This window comes from Penicillium macrosclerotiorum (genome assembly GCF_028827735.1).
Source record: "Penicillium macrosclerotiorum strain IBT 26536 chromosome Unknown utg000003l_segment0_segment0, whole genome shotgun sequence".
Lineage (NCBI taxonomy): Eukaryota > Fungi > Ascomycota > Eurotiomycetes > Eurotiales > Aspergillaceae > Penicillium > Penicillium macrosclerotiorum.
In genome coordinates, this window is record NW_026643083.1 from 681,737 (window position 1) to 703,454 (window position 21,718).

The 21,718-nt window shown below is 50.6% G+C and overlaps 6 protein-coding genes across 6 annotated transcripts; 3 read left to right on the top strand and 3 right to left on the bottom strand.

Moving 5' to 3' along the window:
• Window positions 1–395: 395 nt before the first annotated feature.
• On the top strand, window positions 396–4,588 carry sec31 (putative protein transport protein (SEC31); the record flags this gene model as incomplete). The annotated part of the gene is made up of 7 exons (XM_057074863.1): window positions 396–604; window positions 665–781; window positions 837–1,176; window positions 1,237–1,323; window positions 1,386–4,122; window positions 4,177–4,475; window positions 4,544–4,588. The coding sequence occupies 7 exons, from the start codon at window positions 396–398 to the stop codon at window positions 4,586–4,588; spliced, it is 3,834 nt and encodes a 1,277-aa protein (XP_056934368.1).
• Window positions 4,589–5,068: 480 nt separating this feature from the next.
• N7462_003138 (peroxisomal membrane protein PEX14) lies at window positions 5,069–6,352 on the bottom strand (the record flags this gene model as incomplete). Its single annotated transcript, XM_057074864.1, has 1 exon — window positions 5,069–6,352. The coding sequence occupies one exon, from the start codon at window positions 6,350–6,352 to the stop codon at window positions 5,069–5,071; it is 1,284 nt and encodes a 427-aa protein (XP_056934369.1).
• A 1,019-nt stretch (window positions 6,353–7,371) lies between these two features.
• N7462_003139 (PAPA-1-like domain-containing protein) lies at window positions 7,372–8,690 on the top strand (the record flags this gene model as incomplete). Its single annotated transcript, XM_057074865.1, has 3 exons — window positions 7,372–8,182; window positions 8,233–8,339; window positions 8,430–8,690. 3 exons carry the CDS (start codon window positions 7,372–7,374, stop codon window positions 8,688–8,690), a joined length of 1,179 nt encoding a protein of 392 aa, XP_056934370.1.
• Window positions 8,691–9,165: 475 nt separating this feature from the next.
• N7462_003140 (uncharacterized protein) lies at window positions 9,166–9,454 on the bottom strand (the record flags this gene model as incomplete). Its single annotated transcript, XM_057074866.1, has 2 exons — window positions 9,166–9,329; window positions 9,400–9,454. 2 exons carry the CDS (start codon window positions 9,452–9,454, stop codon window positions 9,166–9,168), a joined length of 219 nt encoding a protein of 72 aa, XP_056934371.1.
• A 321-nt stretch (window positions 9,455–9,775) lies between these two features.
• On the top strand, window positions 9,776–16,765 carry N7462_003141 (uncharacterized protein; the record flags this gene model as incomplete). Its single annotated transcript, XM_057074867.1, has 1 exon — window positions 9,776–16,765. The coding sequence occupies one exon, from the start codon at window positions 9,776–9,778 to the stop codon at window positions 16,763–16,765; it is 6,990 nt and encodes a 2,329-aa protein (XP_056934372.1).
• A 535-nt stretch (window positions 16,766–17,300) lies between these two features.
• Window positions 17,301–18,527, bottom strand: N7462_003142 (DUF4050 domain-containing protein; the record flags this gene model as incomplete). Its single annotated transcript, XM_057074868.1, has 1 exon — window positions 17,301–18,527. The coding sequence occupies one exon, from the start codon at window positions 18,525–18,527 to the stop codon at window positions 17,301–17,303; it is 1,227 nt and encodes a 408-aa protein (XP_056934373.1).
• Between the last annotated feature and the right edge of the window lie 3,191 nt (window positions 18,528–21,718).

Below are 21,718 nucleotides of genomic sequence, written 5' to 3' on the forward strand. Positions count from 1 at the left end.
TTGAGCTGGACTTTCTCCGGGGACTTGCGTAGATAAACTTGAAGACGCAATAGATGCCGGTAATAAAATTGAAATTTGCGCAAGATAATGAACAAAATCCCTCACAGCGTGCGTTGTGCTTGTCTCTTCGATCTCCTGCTCAAATGCCGCGAAAGAGAACTTGATATCACGTGCGACAAGCCTCGGGGGTGTTTTGGCGAGATCTGAAAATGGTTTAGCGCGGGTTCCCCGGTCCCTCCAAGACCAGGAGGCCACTTGGTTTACTGCGGCCTGTCGAGCATCGCACCCCCCGTTGTCAATTTTGTACAGGGGTGGGATCTGATCTTGTTGCTTATATTGGATATTTGATCTGACTTGGCTTCGATTTCACCAACACATCACCCATTCCCTTCACTATGGTCCGTCTGCGGGAAATCCCAAGGACGGCCACCTTCGCCTGGTCTCCTGGGGCTGCATCACCATTGATTGCTACAGGAACCCGGGCTGGTGCCGTCGACGTTGACTTTTCAAACAAGACATGTCTTGAGCTTTGGGATTTGAGCCTGGATCGTCAAGATGCTAGCGAAGAGCTCCAGCCGGTAGCTAAGATCGATACCGATTCTGGGTAAGCCCCAAGTCCGAAGCTCCATGATCGTCGCCTATACTGACTGAGAGATGTGTGCAGTTTCAATGATTTGGCCTGGGCGGATTACGATGATACAAAACGGGGCGTGATCGCAGGTGGTTTGGAGAATGGCTCCTTGGATCTGTGGAGTGCCGATAAGCTGCTTGCTGGAGCCAGGTACATCGTATTTTGGGCCAAGATATACGGGAGTAGAGTGGCTAATTGATTACAGTGATCCGTTGATTGCGAGAGCATCAAAACACTCTGGCGCCATCAAGGCCCTTCAATTCAACCCCAAACACTCGAACCTCCTGGCCACCGGTGGCGCAAAGGGCGAGCTCTTCATCTCCGACCTAAACAATATCGATAGCCCGTTCCGATTGGGTACAGCCGCGGCTCGTACCGATGATATTGAATGCTTGGACTGGAACAAGAAAGTCGCGCACATTCTGGTAACCGGTAGCAGTGCCGGCTTCGTTACCGTGTGGGATGTCAAGACCAAGAAGGAGAGCCTAACCCTCAACAACATGGGTAGGAAAGCTGTTAGCGCTGTGGCATGGGATCCCGAGAAGGTTAGAGATGGTCTTCTGGTCTTTTCACAGTCGTTTGTCACTAATCATTTTTCTCTATAGCCCACCAAGCTGGTCACCGCTACTCCGCTCGAATCAGATCCCATGATCTATGTTTGGGACCTGCGAAATTCCCATGCTCCTGAACGGGTAAGTTACACACCAGCTGTCTATTTATAATGCAAAAATTGATCCTAACCCATTGGATATAGACTCTGAAGGGCCACGAATCCGGTGTTCTTTCACTCTCATGGTGTGACCAGGATCCGGACCTCCTGATATCGTCAGGCAAAGATAACCGCAACATTTGCTGGAACCCGCAAACCGGCCAGGCCTATGGAGAGTTCCCCGTCGTCACTAATTGGACCTTCCAAACTCGTTGGAACCCGCATAACCCCAATTTCTTCGCAACCGCTTCTTTCGATGGCAAGATCTCAATCCAGACTCTCCAGAACACGAAGACCGACAATGCCCAAGCCATTGCCGACCACAACCAAGCTCTTGATGGCGAAGACTTCTTCGCTAAAGCTCAGACCCAGCCCCAGGTTTCCAAGTTCTCTCTTCCTAAGCCCCCTCGATGGATGGAGCGGCCTAGTGGAGCCTCATTTGGTTTCGGTGGCCGGGTTGTTTCCATTGGCCTTACTGAGAAGGGGTCTCGCTCTTCCAAGATCAAAATCACACCATTTGAGGTTGATGAGAGTGTTGGCAATGCCACCGAGAGCTTCGAAACTGCCCTGAAGGGCGGAGATCTGCGGAGTCTTTGCGAGTCTCGCGCCGCTGGTGCTTCTACTGAAGAGGAAAAGGCTGATTGGAAGGTTATCCAAGCCTTGCTCTCTGAAAACCCCCGCAAAGGGCTGGTGGAGTATTTGGGCTTCCAGGACCAGGCCGATGAAGCCGCCGATACCTTGGGTAAGCTTGAGTTGGATAAGAAGAACGATGAAGCGACCAACGGAGTGCCCGAGAAGCCGACAGCTAGTGCAAAGAAGCACAAACGTTTGCAATCTATGTTTGATGCTACTCCCGATAGTGATAACTTCCTGTCGGAACTAGCTGCATCTAAGGGTGCTCAAACCAACAACCCCTTCCAGATCTTCAATGGATCGGAGACCGAGGGAGACCAAATAATCACTCGGGCTTTACTTCTTGGAGAGTTCGAGAAGGCTCTTGACGTTGCTCTGCAGGAGGACCGCATGTCTGATGCTTTCATGATTGCCATCTGTGGAGGCCAAAAGTGCATCGAGAAGGCTCAAGAGTACTACTTCTCGAAGCAGGCCGGTGGTCCCAACTATATGCGCCTGCTTGCTTCCATCGTTGGCAAGAACCTTTGGGATGTGGTACACAATGCGGACCTTTCCAACTGGAAAGAGGTGATGGCTGCACTGTGTACGTTCGCTGACGAGAAGGAATTCCCTGATCTCTGCGATGCTCTTGGCGATCGCCTCGAGGAGCAGGTGAAGACCACCGATGACAAGACTGCTCGCAAGGATGCCTCCTTCTGCTTCCTGGCTGGTTCCAAGCTCGAGAAGGTGGTGGCGATTTGGGTTGAAGAGCTCCGTGAGAACGAACAGCGTGGTGTTGAGACCGATGCTGATAATTCTACCTTTTCAATCCACGTCCGTGCTTTGCAAGGTCTGATTGAGAAGGTGACTATCTTCCGCCAAGTCACCAAGTTCCAAGACACGGAAAAGAACAAAGACTCAGACTGGCGCCTCGAAACCTTGTACGAGAAGTATATCGAGTATGCTGACGTTGTTGCTACTCATGGCCGCCTCCAGGTTGCCCAGAAGTACCTTGACCTTGTTCCCGAGAAACATCCGGAGGCCGAGGTGGCTCGCAACCGCATTAAGCTTGCCATGAGACAGGCTCCGCAGAAGGCTCAAGCTGCCCCAACTGCGAAGGCTAGCTTCAAGCCTCTTCCCCAGCAGCCCAGCATCTACCAGCCACAACAGAGTTTCTCTCCACCGGCTCCGAATGTTGGCGCCCAGAACCCATATGCGCCTCCAGCTCCTGCAGTTACCGCTCCTCAGCCGCCAGTGAACCCGTATAGTCCCGTGTCTACTCCTGCGGCTCAGCCCCCGAACCCCTATGCGTCCATTGGAGGCGGTGGCGCCAGCTACACGCCAGCGGGATACCAGCCTACCCAGGGCATGAGGGCCCCGGCATACGCTCCTCCGTCTGCGTTTGGAGCGCAAACCGCACCCACTGGTGTTGTTCCTCCCCCACCTCGGGCATCTAACCAGTCGCCAGGTAATACCATTACCACTTACACCACTGCCACTGGTCTCCCCGCTTGGAACGACCTGCCCGAAGGCTTCACCAAGGCTCCTACCTCGCGCCGTGGTACTCCAGCCGCGCCGGCAGCTATCAGCTCTCCGTTCCCCAACCAATCCCCTCCTCTTGCTCAGGGCGCGCCGCCCCAGGGACCAGCGCCTACTGGTCCCCAGCGGACGCCATCTGTTCCTCCTCCACCAAAGGGAGGAGCTCCCCCTCCCCGGGTGATGTCGCCTCCGACATCAGGTATTGCTCCTGGCCCACCTCCGCCTGCCCCTGTCAATCCATATGCTTCCCTGCCCCAGTCTCCGCCGACATCAACCATGGCCCCTCCAGCATCAATTCCCCGGGGGCCATCACCGTATAACCCCCCGCCGAGCATGCCGCCGCCAACGAGCCGATATGCACCAAGCCCGGCTCAGGCCCCGAGCCCGCAATTGCAGACTCGTGCGCCGGTGCCCCCTCCACCCCAAGGTGCGCCGTCGCCATATGCTCCCCAACCTGGCGTACAGCCCCCTGCGGCAAGCCCATATGCACCTGGTGCTTCTGCGGTCGTCCCGCCTCCCCCAATGGCTGGAGTTCCCCCTCCGCCTATGGGCTCTGCACCGCCTATGGGATCTCGGCCCCCAACGGCTCCGTCTCAAAAGGCTACTCCTCCCCCTTCAACCCCCAAGTACCGTAAGTTCGGGCTCTCTCTCCAACAGTACGAATAAATTAACTGACCCATTGCAGCCCCCGGGGACCGATCTCACATTCCTCCCAACGCTTTGCCTATCTATGAGATTCTCTCGGCTGATATGGCACGCGTCAAAGCTCGCGCCCCATCATCTTTCAAGGCTCAGGTCGACGATGCTGAGCGCCGCTTGTCCATCCTCTTCGATCACCTGAACAATGAGGACCTGCTTAAACCGAACACGGTCGCGGACATGGCCACTTTGGCCCAGGCTATCCAGGCTCGGGACTATGAGACTGCCCGCACCGTTCACGTCGACATCATGACTAACCGGACCGATGAGTGTGGCAACTGGATGGTAAGCAATTCTCCTTGATCCTTGATCTAGAAACTAGAACATTTGGCTGATTACTTTCTTTTTTTAAGGTTGGTGTCAAGCGCCTTATTGGCATGAGCAAGGCTACGCCATGATGGAGTCAACATCTATCCCTGGCCGAATGGAAGAAAGTGGTCGGATATTGATATAGCGCGCCTCGATTTTGGGCTTCCAGCTTTTCTTCCCTGTCCATTTTACTATTAATGCCCGCGTATTTTACTTTTTTTCTTGCGTTTTGTCCCTCGGGGGTTCTAGTTTGATCACGTATTTCTGTCATGAGAAAAGAAAATCCCCTTCCTCCCCGATTCACTCATCGAATGGTATCGGATAGCTGTGTATGGCGGTTTGGTTGGCTTAGAATGTCAGATAGACGTACCATGAAATGAAACGAAGTAGATCGATTTTCACTGCGCCCTCCACACTCTCTCCATTTTCATGGATGCTGGTCTATTAATCCATACAACTTGGATAAAGGAGGGTATACACGTCCGTTTCCATTCAATGCTTTATATACACACTTTGCTCGCGCAAAAAACAAACATCGCTGCCTGCAGACGGAAAAAAGGAAAATCAATTCAGCGCCCAGGTGACGCAGTCACACCTCCAAGTCTGCCACCCCGGCTCGCAGGGAAATTCCTCGCGCTCAACAGCGCGCCCTTGACACCCCGGATCTCGGCCTTGAAGCTTGCAATGGCGTCGTCCTCGGACTTGCGCACACCAGCCGCCTTACTATCGCCCCCGCTACTGGTGGTGTTGCTGTACAGACCATACGAGGGCGTTGAGGCAGAGTATGCGGGTGCAGAATAGATTAAGCCATCCAGATAGTGATGCAGATCTGTGAGGCTGGCCCGCATCGAGTCATCCAAGTCACTTGAATCTTTTTCTAGTTCATTCACTTCCTTTAGCTGGGATTGGATGGACTCCAAGCGACTTAGGTGGTTGTTGACCGCCACTGTCGGTGCATCCTCAGCATCCTCCTCAGAGTCCTTTGTACTTGATACCAGTGAGGTTTGGGAGACGTCTGGGGTGGTCTGGGTCCCGATGTCTCGATGGAAGAGCTCTGTCGGGTCCGAGGTGAACGAGTCGCTATCGTTGGATTCTTCCTCATCAGCCGTTTTGCGCGCAGTGAGGTGTGCGGGAATGACCGTCACAGTCTGCTCAAGCTTCTCATTAAGCTTCTCAAGGTTCTCCTGTGCAGTGGTGGCGAGGTCGTGGCGTGCGCTGGTGAGATTGGCGAGCATCGGCTTGACAAGGTACTCGCTTGCGCCGTAGATGCTGGCGCCGAGGCCTGCGGCACCGTATATTGTGTAAAGGATTCGGCTCATTGTCACCAGAGGGGGTGGCTTAGCTGGCTGAAAGAGGAATTCGGGGTAGGTGATGATTGGGGGAACGTCGCGTGCGGAGGAGGGGGAGGTGGAGGGGGAGGTAGCAGGAGTCGAGCGCGGTTGCGCCATGCTGGTGGATGTGGATGAAGCAGTGACAGGAGAGGAAGATGTAGGCTGAGACTGCAAAGAAGCAGGGGAGGAGGTCGTCTCTTGCGTCTTGTCCTCGGCTGGGGTCTCGGTTGAGCTGGTCGCCTCTGGATTTCGGGCAACGCCGAGAAGGGTTTCAATCTCGTCTGAGTTCAGCCCTTTCGATTCTAAGAAAGAGACTTTGCGATCTGTAGGAGCATCTCGGATCGATTCGTCCTCTAGGAACCGCGATGCTTGCTCGAGGAGATCGTGCCGTAACGTGGATGCGGGCAGGTCGTCGGAGTTCGGCGACGCAGATGGGGATGACGGCGACGGGTCAGCTGGTCCAGATTCGGATTGTCGCTGCCAGGAGGGAATTGATGGTGGCTTTGAGGATGGATCTGACATCGTGTGTATAACCGAGCCAGAAAGAGGGAGGAGGAAGGAGAATGGGGTGAACAGGGTGAAGAGGGCGAAGGAGAACCTTCCCCGGACTTGGGAACTTGGAGACCATGTGAGCCGACCTCGGCTGTGGCCCCGACTCGGCTGGCTCCGCCTGGAAGGGTACATCGGTGATTAAGACAAATTCACGTCCTGTCCATTCCCTCCTCTTGGTCAAAGGTGCTATTAGATGACTTCATTGATCATTATAATCAATAGATCACATTTGAATGTTTCCATAGGAATTGTCTCTTCATTAGTCCGAATGAAACAATACGGAGCTGTGATTACATGAAACCCGGCCAAAGGCCCTTCAGAATTTAAGTATACTTTCACCCAAAGGGCCTTGAGACGTAAGATTTATTGAAATTATTTGAAATTTCCAATCAAAGTCCAACGGATTCCGTGAATCGTAGTAAATGATGGCCATGAAGGGACTCGAGACTCCCAAAATGCGTTCTCGACCGGGTTCCAGGCCGGGCCTGCTGACCGCCCGGCAGAACGCGAGTGGTGGTTACTTCACTCATTGATCGTCTGCGACGAGCTCGCGCATTGGAAGCGTTTGGCCTGGAAGAAAAAGTACCGGTGAGTCTCCAAATGGACCTTGTTACCTTTGAACCCCTGCTTTTGTCATGCACTCGGTGTTATCCTCCCACATCATCCCCGCCTTAGGGAATACAGCAGCCAGGAGCCCATACCCGGAGATCCTGGTCAAGCTTGGGGCGCTTTGCTCGTGAAATCCCCGTGGCGCTTGAGACAAGCTGGCCCTGTGCCTTCCCGGTTTGCACAGCTGAGCCCTCATCTGGAGATGATTGGGCGGGCTCCATGACTCCATTTCCACGCTCCCCCCCCTCTTCGAAACAAGTCTCACCAGATGCTCTTCCCCCTGTACTGCCACACACTTGACGTGGGCTTAACCTCCCCCGCTTCCTCCTGGTACCTTTGCACGACTCCCCAATTCATTCATCTACGGCCTCATTTTCTTCATGGCACTACGTCGCTCTCGTCGATCGCATGGTCCAGTGGAAGACTACCTGGACCCAGGCACTAACATGAGGACCAGATCCAAAAGATTTACTCGAGCCTCTGCTGCTGCAGCGTCAGGATCGGTGACTGTCTCCCGATCCTCCGAGGATCCGCCAGGAGAGCCGAACAGAACTCTTCGTCTGACTGTAAAAATGCCCGCCGGGAAGCTGCGCGAGGCTACCGGAGGCCGACCAGGGCGGCGCTCTGTCAATGTCTTCCAGGAGAACCCCATTGTGTCGGGGCCTCGAGCAAGTCGCAATAAAAGGAAGATCGTGGAAGTCCCTACGTCTGACGATGAGGATATTGAAGACCAAGAAGAAGATGAGGTCGACGATGAAGACGAAGATGCCCCCGGCGAAGATGACGAGGACGCCGACGCAGATGGGGACATCGACATGGATGACGCTCCCCCTCAACCTCCAGCCAGGCGAGCCGCCAAAGCAGCAACATCGACCCGTGGAAAGACCGCCAAAAGTGTCGAAGCCAAAGAGATGGAGTTAGAGGAGGAAGAGGAAGAAGAGGAAGAGGAGGACGAAGAAGACGAAGAGGAAGAGGAAGAGGAGGAAGAGGCGGATTCAGATGCTGATGCTGATGGTGAGCCCGATGACCAGGACGAGAGTGCTGTTCCGGAAGTCAATGTCGACGACCTCGATGAAGAGGATGAAGAAGACGACTTGGAAGATGACTTGGACAGTGAGGGGGTGGGCATGAAGCAGACAACCAAACGCCAACGAGGAAATTTGGGCAATGACTTCTTGCAACTTCCGATGGGTAAGCCATGAATTGGAGACGGTCCAAATCAGCATCTAACAAATTCGTAGAACCCCAAGTCAAGAAACACTTGACAGCCGAAGAGCGTGCTATGCGCAGAGCCGAAATGGCTCGTCGACGGAAGAACCTGAGCGAAAAGCGAAACGAAGAGGAAAAGGTACGTGCATGAGATTATCTTTACTCATCTATGAAGCCGCGACACATACTCGCAACGAATCATTGGATCTCCCCCACTGATGCCAGACAGATGGACACAATCAATCGGCTCTTACGAAAACAACCACCGAAACGTCGTGGCAGAGCTGCTGCCGCCGATGGAGCGGACACCACCCCGGCTGAGCAAGAGCCCACGGAGCCTGAGAAGGCAGATCCCACCATGATCCGATGGACGAGTAGCCAAAGCGGCTGCAAGGTTGGTGTGCCTGAAGAATGGCTCGGTACACCCGCGGGTCGGGTATTTGGCACACCCGTTGCCGCTGGAAGCGGGAAAATGGTGGAGGAATTATGATAGTGCTGGATTTAAAGCCGCACTGGAAAAGGGCGTATTGGCGAACCATACTGGCGGTTTACTGCGGAACGGACTGGCCTCGGATTGACTCTTGTACAAGGCATGGCGTTGAGATTGTTTGCTCAGGTCAATAATACATTCTATGCATCGAGAAATACTCTTTGTAGTATACAGATTCGGATGACATATCAATGGCATCCAGGAATACCTCCTCAAAGACGGGATTCCGCCTTTATTTCGGATCCAGTTTTCGGCCGCAATAGTGCATCGTATATCAATAATCTTTGGCATGGATAATGGCCATGCTTCAAACAACGACAATGATTCGATAAAATTAATAGCTCCGCAATGGCGTGTTGATCTCTTGCCAGTGATTCACGATTTCAGCTGAATTACGTCGAGCGAGTGCCATCGGCAAGCCAACGGTCTGCCGCCATTCCATCTTCATGCTCTTGGGAGATGCGACTCGCGGACGTTATTTCTTTTGCTCGGCTTGGGGGCTAGCATCGGGCTTGGAGGTAGGTGCAGTGCCCACTGAAGACGCCTCAGCAGGTTTATTCAATTGATTAAGCGCGCCAGAGGGGCCTTGCGTCCTTTCCGCTGCCAGCTGCTGGAAGGTCGGTTGGAAGGTGTAATAGCCTAGCGGAGAAATTTTGACGTCAGAGCCAACATTTTGATCGATTATATACTGCAAAAGAACGAGATGTACCTGTGAATACACCGACACCAATCGCGAGGACAACAGGAAGAAAGTTCCTGCTCATATTGGCGGATTGGAAAAGGGAACGCAAGAGGCAGTGGAAATAGCGATGTCGTTGGGAGGAGAGTCGACGCTCGGAGACGCTGCGGGAGTCCGCCTGTTATCGCCCATTGATTAGCGATTAGCGATTAGCGGCGCGTCCCCAAATTGTTCAATTACCGACGCGTCGATTGTCAACTTGTTCCTCTCAAAATCTGGAGGCACCTAGCTGTTTGATTCCTCTGATTCCTTGTGGATCATCCCCGTGAAAACCTTCTTGCACGCGATTCCCCCCTTTTGAAACGACTCGATGACCTTCTAGAGACATGGGAGATCCCCGCCCAGGATGCAAATGGAGCCATGGCGACAACGGGGGTTTGTCCCAGATTCGGATGAAGAGGACGACTTGGACTCTTTAAACACCACAAAAGGCCTTCACTATGATGCTGATGACGACGTTGATCTCGAATACATCCCTCTCCCTCCCTCCGCAGAGAAAATCGGGGCAACAGACGACGTCAAGGAGCAACATGCAGCCACCGAGAATGGGAGAAAATTGACCCGGAGTTCCAGTTATAAAGAGGTTCAGAGCCATGGTGATAACTCGCAGGAAGTTGTGAACCTTGTATCTAGCCCTGTTGTTGCAAATGGGCGCTTCAAGAAGCAGCGTCAACCGCATGAAGAGTCTCCCAAAGGCGCCAGCAGCCATGCAACACTTATATCCCCCGCAAGACAAGCCATGAAGCCACGACGAGCAACAAAAACATACGGGAAACGATCATCATCCACGAAAACCACACCTCAAGATTCCAATACAGTTTCCCTGGCCCCGAATCCCCCAGACGATAGTATATGGGATCTCCCGAGCTCACCAGTGACCCAACTTAGGCGTGGCCGGAAAGCGCGAAGCCACGAGTCCACACCACATACTCCTGCAACGCCGCTTATATTGGGATCAGAGGACCTAGAAAGACATGAGTCAGCGGCGTTGCAATTAACAGGCGAGGCAGGAAGGTCCCGAAGCTCGTCACCCGACGAGCTTGTGGTGATATCAAGACATGTTTCGACACCAAAAAATGGCGATCACAACCTTCCGATTGATGATGCGCTTCATCAAGAAAGCCTTGATGATTCGCCTTTGTCATCTCCTCCCTCGTCGCTCCACTCGCCTCACCAAACCTCGGATGATGAGGGGGATGCCACCCCAACCGTGCCCGCAGCGGGTTTGATGACTCAAACTATGCTCGATCTTCAAATACCTCAAAATCTCTTGGAACAAATGGTTCAACCAATGCGGAGGACATTTCGACAGCGGAATGCAATCCAGCTACACCCATATGCACTCGAAATGGCAAAATACCAGAAGCAGATGAAAGATGGAGGCGTACGACCTGTTCGTATGCTCCTGGAAGCTCAACGTCAGAAACAGAATGAGAATACAGACGAAAGTCAAGAAAAAGATACTTTCAATCCTGATGCAGCTCGGTCCAGTCCTCCACAGGAAGAATACCTTCCTCCAGTTAGGCCAGAGCGGCGCCAAGAACGAGAGTCAGCCAAGGAGGATCGCCAAACGCTTGAAAATCATGACATGCTCATGCGTCGAAATCTATCTTACAAACGAAGAAAGAAGTCATATTCTGGTTCATGGCAACCCACAGCCCAGTCTTCGGAGAATCGAGAGCGACCACAGGTTGTCATTCGCACAGACAAGCCTTCTACTGAACACCAAGCCCTTTCAGTATTTGATATTCCGTCAAGTCCGCCTCACTCTGGTAGTTTACCATCCTTCTCCAGGACACCGCGAGTCTCAGAAGGGTTTCGCTTCCCCATTGGATTCACGCCACCGCCAACCACAACTACAGGTGTGCAGTCAAAACCCGCAACACCGGGTGTTATTGATGAGCCTGATGATGATGATGATGATGATGATGAAACCCTCAGATCAGCGGGTGGCTCCAATGAAGACTTACATTCAGACGCATCTCAAGATTCTTTAGTGAATATCAATGAAACTCCCGAAGAGCGTGAGATTAGGGCCATTCAGCGGCGAACCCGCGGTGTTTTACCAGCGTCATGGGTTCGGCTGAATGCGCAAAAATCAGAAAAACAAAACTCTATCCGACATAATCGCCACGGAGTTCCTGTAAGAACAGATGGCAAAGGAGTTGCCAAAAAAATCGTTAGAAGGGCTAGGCATTCGGGAAATATAACCCCTCAAGCAAATCGCGCCTTGTTCGATCTAGGAGATTCCGATGAGAGCGATGACGAGAACCCAGGGCCCGGTAATGCGAACCCTGAAAATGTTGGTGAAGATGAGAAGCTCTTGGAAAGAGTGGAGTTTGAAGACTCTTTTGACCCGGATGGCGATATTCTCGAGGACAATCGAATTGATTACATGCTTGCTCCAATTTCTCGCAATGCAGGATCTGGAGGAAAGCGGAAAGGCTTGAAACGTGGTAAATTGAAAGAAAACAAGGGTCAAACTGAAAGACGAATAAAGAAGGCTCGGCTACACAGGCAGACCAGACTGACTGATGCCTCATATGGTGGCCAGCGAACAAAGCAGTCCTCCAGGAGATCGACGCCACGACTAGGAATTCTAGATGCGCCTGATGTTACCGACATGCCCCTCCAAGAACAGCCTCAATTTCTCCGAATCGCTGCAAGAGGAGCTCGGTCCCGTCAAGACCAGGGAAGACGAAGTCCAACCCGAAAGTTCCTAAAGCTCAGCTCGAAACTTGACACAGCAGATGCTAATGAGTCTCTGCGAAATTGGACAAGTGGAGCTATACCGAAAGCTAAAACCAGTCGTCCTCAACCGAAACCCTGGCAGCGCCGATCATTAGCGAATGTTTACATGGCTAATCGTCGAGCTATACCGGCTGCTCGCACTTCTTCAATTTCAACTCATTTCCCCTCTGTTAAAGCTAGCTTCATTCCCGATGATGACGTGCAAATTGAGGTCTCAGCTACTCCGGCCGAAGGAAGTGAAGCGTCTCCCTCGTCCCCAGTACCGCCAGCTACTACTGGAGGCCCAAGACAATCCATACAGTCAGAGCGTCAAGGGCAACAGTGGATAGTACGCAGAAACATGGGTGTAACGTCCCTACAACGAAGCGAGGCTCGTCCTGCCGCAAGCAGCCTTGTAGGTTTTACCGAAAATCAGCCGAGATCTCAAGACTTGTTTCGCAAATCGTTGACTTTGCTAAATCGGGATTATCGGAACAAATATTCATCGCAATCATTTAAGCCTAGCTTGACCTTGAATCGATACCTTTCCAGTGCAGGATCCGTGCCTTCATCCCGAGGTGCTTCGAACCACTCCGCTGCAGCATCCGCACAAGCTGTGAACAGGATCTCGACCTCCCAACCAAATCAACCGCAACAAAACCGCCGCCGACTGAAGAAAAACACTCCTCGCCACATAAATCTCGAACCGGATGGATTCATACAGGACCAGGAGCCTCGCAGTAGAGCCAGGGATGGCTATGGCTCCCTAGCTGTAACTCAAGTCCGATCAACACAGGCTTCATCCTTCAGTGTCGGGGGATTGTTCAATTGGCAACGCTCCTATTCTATTGATTTGGGGACATCCTCGCTCCCAGATGGAACCTTTTTCCATGAATCTACTTTTATAGGCAGCGGCGAATTCTATCAAGCATTGCATGTTCTAAAGCGAGATCTGGATAAGCATGCCGGGTTCGCATTAGTACCTGTGAAGGACCGACAATACCAGTGGGCTGCTTGGAATGAGATGACTTCTTCGGAATTTGGCCTAGCTTTTCAATCGATGGTCGAAGATACCGAGAGGAGTGTTGCATCGCTCCCAAGAACGAATTCAGCCTCCAAAACTCTGACTTCGACTTCCCTCACATATCGGTCTATGATTGTTTATGTCACAAGTCATCTATCTTTCACAGATCCTGTTGATCGAACAAGCTTTGTCACTAGAGCAATAGGGCAGCTCGGTTTGCTCAGAGATTCTATGGCTTCTTTCGTCACGGGTAGTGAGCATAACAAGAGAGGTCTTGCCAGAGTTGCTGGTTTAAGCCTGGTATTTTCAAACCAGATTCGTCAAATATCATCTCATAGTTTTGTCAGCCCTACTCTTGCCGATGAAGCTTTCAATCTCGTTAAAGCTTTCGCTGCAGATGTCATTGCATTGGTTCTGTCAGAAGAAGGAATTGCTGATCTACAGCGCTTGTTCGAGCAGCTCGACAAAGCTGAACTGCGCGAGGCTGGAATCCGTGAAGATTTCCCGTATGTTGAAGCCTATGTTGTCGTTGAGCAGTTATTGCGCAGCTCTGAAGTATACAACGGGGTCTTCAATGATCTTCAAGCAGAGGCTTGTACCAAGCGCCTGCTCCGCAATGCGAAAGATGTCGCCGGCATAGAGAAGATGTGGCGTGGACTATTTGCGCTCCTCCCGTTCTCCGACATTGATAACCATGGTATCTCGCGCCGCATGACTCGGTTTAAAAACGTGCATGATAACTGGGCTCCTGTTCAAAAACTTCTGTCCCCAGCGTTGGACAATTATGGTACCAACTCTGCATCACAGCCGATACAATACAATTCCTACTGCCGAGCTCTTTTCCAAAGGTGCCACTACTTGATCAATGTTTGGGGTTGGAGAGAATCCAAACCCATCCTCGACACTCTGTATGACTTCTTCGCACACAATACCTTGCACAATTTGAAGCTTGAAGAAAGTCGGGGCTCACCTTTGTTTCTCGATGAGCTTGATCTAAACCCCTCCTTGGACACTCGACCTGGGGAACCGTGCTTTCACACGCTGCTCAAAATTCTAGGAAGTGGTCTCCGCTTTCTGTCGAAGCGCTATAACAACAAGAAGCTTCTCAATTTTATCTGGCGTCTACTTCCAAACCATGGTCGTGTCTATCCAAAGGAGATGAATTTGCGCCATGAAGACCTGGACGCGTTGAGGAATCATCATGATCTCCTGTGCACCTTATACTGGGCTGTTCCTGACCCGGCCCGTCCTCCGTTGAAAGCCATCAGAGACTTGGTTCATCCAGCAAAGTCACACCGCGAGACGTGTAGCATCAACCTTCGATCGTGGGCAAGACTCGTTAGGTTCAAGTTGTCAACTGACGAGGACATATCTGGGTTGGAACCATTCGCAGATTGGCACAGCTATTTTGTGAGTGAGCTACGGCAACAGCATACAAATGCTCGTAAAGATATTGAAGCACAAAGCCAGACGGGCGAACGGTTCTCGCAACAGCACGTTGAGAACGCCATTTCTCAAAATCAGCGATCAATTGAGAGCCTGCTTAGTACGGCACTCGCCGGAATGCAGACTGCCATTGAGAAAGCACAAACACTTCAACATGCGCATCGCTTAATTTCCAAGACTCCCTTTGAGTCCCTACTCGGCCTGTTCAACCCAAAGCTCGCACGAGTGAATAGTGTTGTCTCAGAAGCTTTAAATGTAATGATAGCTTATGTTCAGAAAGATGACGCAGCTTCTCCAGGAGTGATGACCACAGCCCCAGCAGCAGCAGAATCTACGGAGGAAGATAGCCAGGAGTTTGGGGACATTGATTGGACTGAAGAGCTTGACGATGCATTGCTGCAGGAATCGCCTAGAAGTGAAGCAATTGAGCATGTCCAGAAGGTTCTCCACCCAGCTGTGTCTCGTCTTGTTTCCAACTGCTTCGGCGAAGATCACTGTCCAGATGACGCGATTCTTACGAATGTGATAGACTGCTGGACGTCGATTGCTCAGCTTCTTGTTCGCTATAGGCTCAAGCAATGGGACAATTATCTGGACTATCACAGTGTAGAATCATGGGCAAGTTTGCGAGAGACGATACAGACAAGAAAGTTCGCGCCCCAATTCGTGGCCGCGTGCATCGAGAAAGATGCACGCATCATTCTGAATTGCCGGATTCTCGTTATGAGCATGTGGATTTCATCCCTAGCCGAGCGGTCTTCAATGCTAAAGTTTCAGCACCAGCTCACAGAGGCACTTCTTAATGGAAACCCTGATGACCCACTACTGCACAATCTTCCTTTTATAAAGGATAAGAAGAGTGGGCTATACTCAATCACACCGCTTGAATTCAACCAACGACAGTCTTCTGTCATATCGAGCGTCTTGTCAAATATGCGTGATCATGTCTCCCGTCTAGAGCTCTCAGACAGCCGAGAGCTCAACGCTACGAAGCAAGAATACTCAGAGTTGCTGCAGAAGCTGATGTCCGCTATGCGAAGAAATTACCAGGAACTTGGTAATGGGGATGTTGAGTCTGCTCAGGGTGCCTATGTCGATTTTGTGCACCGTATTATCAGATTTTTGCAAGAACTCACAACCGACATTCGTCCAGTCGACTCGTTCTTCACAGACCACGCCTTATTCCCCTTGCCATCGTCGGACCCGCGATACATCGTTGCAAAACTGAAACGCTACGAATCCAAGCTCTCCTCACATAAAGAATTACAGACTCTCACAGTGTTTATACAAAACATCACAGAGCGAGCCACTATAGACGGCCAACAAGATCATCTTGCCGACCAACTGCACACGGCCATGAAGGACAGCTATGAGGCCGGTCATCCCAACAAACTTACTCTTCGGGCCGGTCTTCTGCAATGCGTCTTCCCAGCATACCTTGAATTAGTCTTCAGCAATCCAGCCGCGTGGCTTCTAAGCCGCCCAGTCCTCAAAAGTATCTCGCTTGTGTTCAAGGACTTGTTGTTCAACCTGGATACCACAGACCCAGCATGTGTAACCTCTTTGTTAAGAGTCTTCAATGGTGTCTTTCAGTCATCTCACCGTGCTCTCAGCGCCTTTTCTGCTCGCCCAAGCTGCCTCAAAAGCCCCATTGTTTTGCTTATGCTTGCTGCCTTTATCGAGATAATATCATCTTCTCTTATGGTGATCGACTATGTCGATCGTGCCACTGACACTGCGGACGGCCTTATCTTTTATATCGAATGGTTCAGAGACTTTGCTGTTTCTGTGACATCGTTCCTGACTGACTCCAACATGCACCCGTCCTCGATTGCAAGTATCACTGCAGTCTTGCCGCCAGATCTGCCCGCGACTGATTTATCATTCGAGATGCCTCAATACCTCACCACTGCTCGTCGCCTTGCCTTCGAAGAACATAAATCCTGTCTTAAGCATTGGTCTTGTCACGAAGGCAAATATTATTACACTCGGCCCGGCCATGGCTCTAAGGAAGTCTGTGTCGAGTCTGAACTTGCAGCAGTGATCGAGAACATGAACAGCGCCCAGAAGATCTTCGAGGAGACCACTGCGGATTTCGTCGACCGAATCGAGCGATTGAATCTACTCCTGGTGTGAAGCAGGAACGATGAATGTCATTGTTTGGACGTTTATATACATATGATTTTTTGACTCGGAAGCGAAGAATTCAAATTTCCTGCATGTTTAGCCCTGGCGTCTGGGAAATTGGTGTGTGATTTTGGGGGGAATGCGCTCGGAGCTTGGGATATAATACAACGTGTATGCTACTTCCTAGAAAAAGGGAAATAAAGAGATAAAAAAAGTTTTTAAGAGCAAGACCTGCTTGTTTAGGCAGTGAGAAAGGAGGTCTTCCCACTTGGAGATGATGAGACCATGCATGAATTATGACAATCCAGTATGATAATGCGAAAGACTTTAAACAAAAAAAAATCAAAAGCTGCCTCTCCATACCGTAAGAAGAAAAAAATTATGAAAAATAGATCAGTACTCTCCCGAATTTCATTCCAGATGCAGTGCATGGGAGCACTTTAGACAAATGAAAAACAGATCAATATGCAGCATGAATCCACCCTTTTCGTAAAATCTTGACGGCATCAATGTATTAGAGAAAAATTGGCCAAGGGAGCATCTTCTAAACCAGAGACCCCGTTGCATTACCATTTCCTGCGCCAGCATCTTGGCTACCAGAACCACGCCGGTGGAAAGGGTGTGTGCCCATATGGAACACCTTGCGCATGGCATTTGTAATGCTGTTCTTCCTCCGGTGGGTTTGGCCATCGGTGGCAGAATCGGCAGCCTTGGGAACAGTAGCATCATCCTGGAGGACAATTGAGGACACGGCCGGCTTGGGGGGCCACTGGCCATCTGCCTTCCATCCCTGGACCATCGCTTTGGTCAAATCAGCAAGATTTACGGGGACAGTGGGAGTCATGCCTTGCACGACAACCTTGGTGTAAATGGATGGGTAGATTGAGGGGTTGATGGTTGCGCGGATGGGATTTGTGGGTGCGATGAACGGAGGTGCAACGGGAATGAGGGGTTCGTCCAGTTCCTCTTCTTCGTCGGACTCTTGCTCATCCAGGAGATTGCTGTCTTCGCTAGTAGCTGTAGTGCCATTTGTGGTGTAGTTTATATTCTGATCGGGCTCTGTGATGCTGGTTTCCGTTGACTCCTTCCGCTTAGTCTCTTCGTCGGGAGCAGTGGATTGTTCTTCATCCTGGTCCTGCCGGCGCTGCTGATCGTGACACTTTTCCTTCTCCGCAATTGAGAGCGCAGCCTCTGTCTTGGTGGCAAGGCCAGATTCATCGTCTGCCTCGCGAGCGCGGGGATTCATGGTGGGAGAAATCCCCGCACCAGAATCGGCTGCTGAACTCACCCCATCCATACCAGATCGATCCTTGGACTGAGGGAGCGCAGAGGCGCCAGAGCTTTTATTTTTTGCCTTGGCACGAATTTGCCGCCGTGTTCTAGCTCCTGACCAGGCATCCCGCCGTGCCATCCACATGCGTAACCCCTCATTCCATGCCATCTCCTCTTCCATTTGACGACGGCGCTTACGCCGTCTCTCAATCGCGGGATCTCCCAGTGTTCTCAAAGCAGGGGGCGATTCCATATCACGTTCATCGTCTGATGATTGGGGCTCAAGCTCCGAGCCTGAACTATCGAACTCTCGGCACCGCCATTCGCTGACTTCGCGGTTCTTGTAGAGTGTACCGATCGAGGAGCTGGAGGAGGATGACGAGGTGGGACGTTCGTCATGAATGGCTGCCGCGGAATTAAACTGCCAGTCATTGCGCACGACTTCGCGAACGAAGATCTTGGCCTCGCGGATGGCGGCGTCGCGATTTTCGAGAGACATGATCTGAAGGAGAAGTGGGGGTTTGGATGCTTCTTTTCTTCTCAGCAAGCTCCAGGTCAGATGAAACGAGAAGATCACCGGAAATAGAGTCCGCTACCTGAGCCCTAGTCAATCGCGAGACACCGGAATCTGCCTCCTCGGTTGTCCCACAAACTTGGGAAAGAGAAGAAGCTCTGGAAGTGGCGGGTGGGGACGGATGCGATGTCATCGAGGCACGTGCCTTCCCCTCTCGGGTTCGAGCCCTCGAGATGCAAGAGGCGAGGAAGCAAAGAGCAATGGAGTTGCAGACCGTCTTTGACAGAGCTTAGGGTTTTAATACCCGATCGTCTGCTTATTTTGTTTGCGAGGGAAGACAGAATCCTTCGCCCGGATATAGAGCAACCCACCCGCTTAAGAATTTGTCGCATGTGGAGATCCCGAGACACAAGTACATGTACATCCGAATGATTCTCAATATTTTGCCCTGTCACACTAGACATGGGTAGTGTATAGATCTTTTGGCTCCAAATATATCGTTCAAAGTCTTCTTTCGACTCGGTCAAGACCATCTGAGACCCCTTGTAGCAAGATCCAATCCTTACCTTGGATTACACTCCCCGAAAGCTTATGCTCGCCTCCTCACAAATTGATTTGATAATAGCTACCGATGACCCAATATTCACAGTTGCTCGATACGACAAGACCAGCCTCAGGCCTTTCGGTTAGAAGAGTCCTGGGTGGCCAGGTGCGATTACAGGATTGCAGCATCTTCGGAGAAGTTTTTGAGTTTCATCCGATGTGCCTAAAGAGAGGGGTCGTGGAATTCTTTGATGCGAGGGTTTATTGGCCCATGCTATGACATGCGTCGATAAAGTGACACCAACTCCCTGTCCCTGCGTTGGCAGAGCGGCGGGCCCCCTACTTGCATTGTAAAAAAGGCTAACGGGGTCAGGGATATCACAAACTTAATAGTTGATCAAGTAAGAAGGAAGTCTGATCATCTTTTAATCAACAAAGTGGAACAAAATGCACTAGAGTATATGTGGCTTTGAACATTGGAGTGGGAATAGCTTCCGTCTTACAAAGCCCTCCCTCGAGATAGCTTTTACATACACCCACAGGGCCACAAGGTGTAGAAAGTAGGGCTTCCCGTCCACTCAGCCATACCTAAGCCACGTATAGTCTGACACCAATTCGTAATATGACCCTATCTCTAGGTATCCATGAGCTGAAGAAATGAATCTTTTTGTTCACAAGCCCTCGTGTTAATGACTCGGCGAAGAATATATGGAACTTCAGGTTCGGAAAGGATCTTTATCAGGAGTCTAGGGGTCGCGGAAGTATTACCTTGCCTATCAAGTAGCATCGACGTTGAAGTCAATCAATGAAAATATCTAGAGTTTGGGTTCTTGTAACTAGTCATGTCGTCGAAAGCCGCGAATTCAGCATCGAAACTACTTCAAGACAACCGCCAGTGCTTCTTTGGGAATCATCACGCCTACGATTGTCCCGCTTCAACAAGCTCCACAGCAATGCAACGGCCACTGCTTCAAGAAAATGTGAGTCCATCATGCTCCAGCGAGTAGTCTGGGACCTGGTCCGACTTGTAAAATTCATGATCAGCGATATTTGCGACACAATATCCGACAAAGAGATAAGCGCTGTTGGTCATTTTCTTTGTATGCCCCACAATGTTGGTGGTCGCCAAGGAGAGAAGCATCACAAATGAAGCATTGCAAGAGACCATCGGCTAAAATTGTTGTCAACATTTATTCTATCAATGCTGTCAGGATCGGATCGACTTTACCTCGTAGAAAATTAGTTCATTGTTAGGTTGAACGGAGATAAGGCAGAGAGAATATGGAGAAATACCCATCTGGCCAGAAATTACTTGTTATTTGAGAGAGAAGGAGTGAAAAGATATCAAAAATGCCGAGTACAACCCTAACCAGGCGACCGTCAAATCCGGAGTAATTGCCAAGAGGATTCACTTCCTATCAAACTTCAGCCTACCCTCCTTTCCCTTTGAGTAAATTGTTGTAGAAATGGCGCCCCGTGCACTGAGATATAATGGAATACAGCTACATAGGAATATTTGGTTCAGCCCCACGACTCCCACCACATTAAAAAGACGAATGTCCTAGAACAGGAAGAAGAGCGACCTTGATGTGCATTTCTCATTTTCTTACTGGTATGATTTTATCTTCGGATATTCCTTTTCAAAAACAATAGGAGATATCTTCATGAAACAGAACTAGAGATCAAATGATATGAAACTAGGTGGGCACTCCTTACTATGAATAGAAACAGATATTGACCAAAAGCCGTAGCAGAAAATATGTCATTTTTCATTGAAAAAAAATTGTTCCATTGATTCCTTCAGCAGCCTGATCATAGCCTGTTGTGTGAAATATTCAGCTCAGGTTCTTCAGCCTGGCTGTCTTGTGATAGAAATGGTGCTTTCCACCCTTCCAATATTCTTTCGTCCCAAATAGCATAGCTCCATTCCCAGTCCGTCTCGGCTTTTCAATTGTAATCGAGAGTCCTCAAGAGTGTCTTCGGGGTTGTGGTCCACCAACCAAGCCTTCTTCCAGCCCGCAGTAGACTGTTCAAGAGGCGGTAAAGTAGACCATAGCTGTTCAAAATATGGGGTCTCAAGCTGATCCACCGGGTCAATCAATGGGAACCGGTCAGTCCACGAACACTCGGTGCCGATTCCAATGAATGGCCCCGGCCAGTCGCTCCTGTAATTAACACAGACGATATTACGCCGTGATAATCGATCTGTATGTAGAATTCGATACAAAAACTCTGGTCCTAGTCCTGCTAAACCCTTGGACTCTCTGTTGATGTGAACAAGATTAATTTCACATTCAATTTGACATACTGCAGGTGGCCGTTGCTCTTCAGGAAGAATCTCCCAAAAGTACGTGCATGGTGTGCTTTTGCAGAGTTGTCTCAAATCATGTGCAATTTCTTCGGAAACAGTATTAATCTTGGCCGTGAGATAACCAAAAGCACTGCCCATTTCTTCGTATTCCCAAGGGGCCATTATACCATAGAAAAGCCGATATGCATCCTGCATAAGAAAGCCGGAATCCAGGAGGATCAGATCAACTTAGGAAGCACCAGTACATAATAATGTTGTCGATATATAAAGTATTCTTCATATTGCTAATTACGAAGCAAATTTTGAATAGAGAACACCCAAG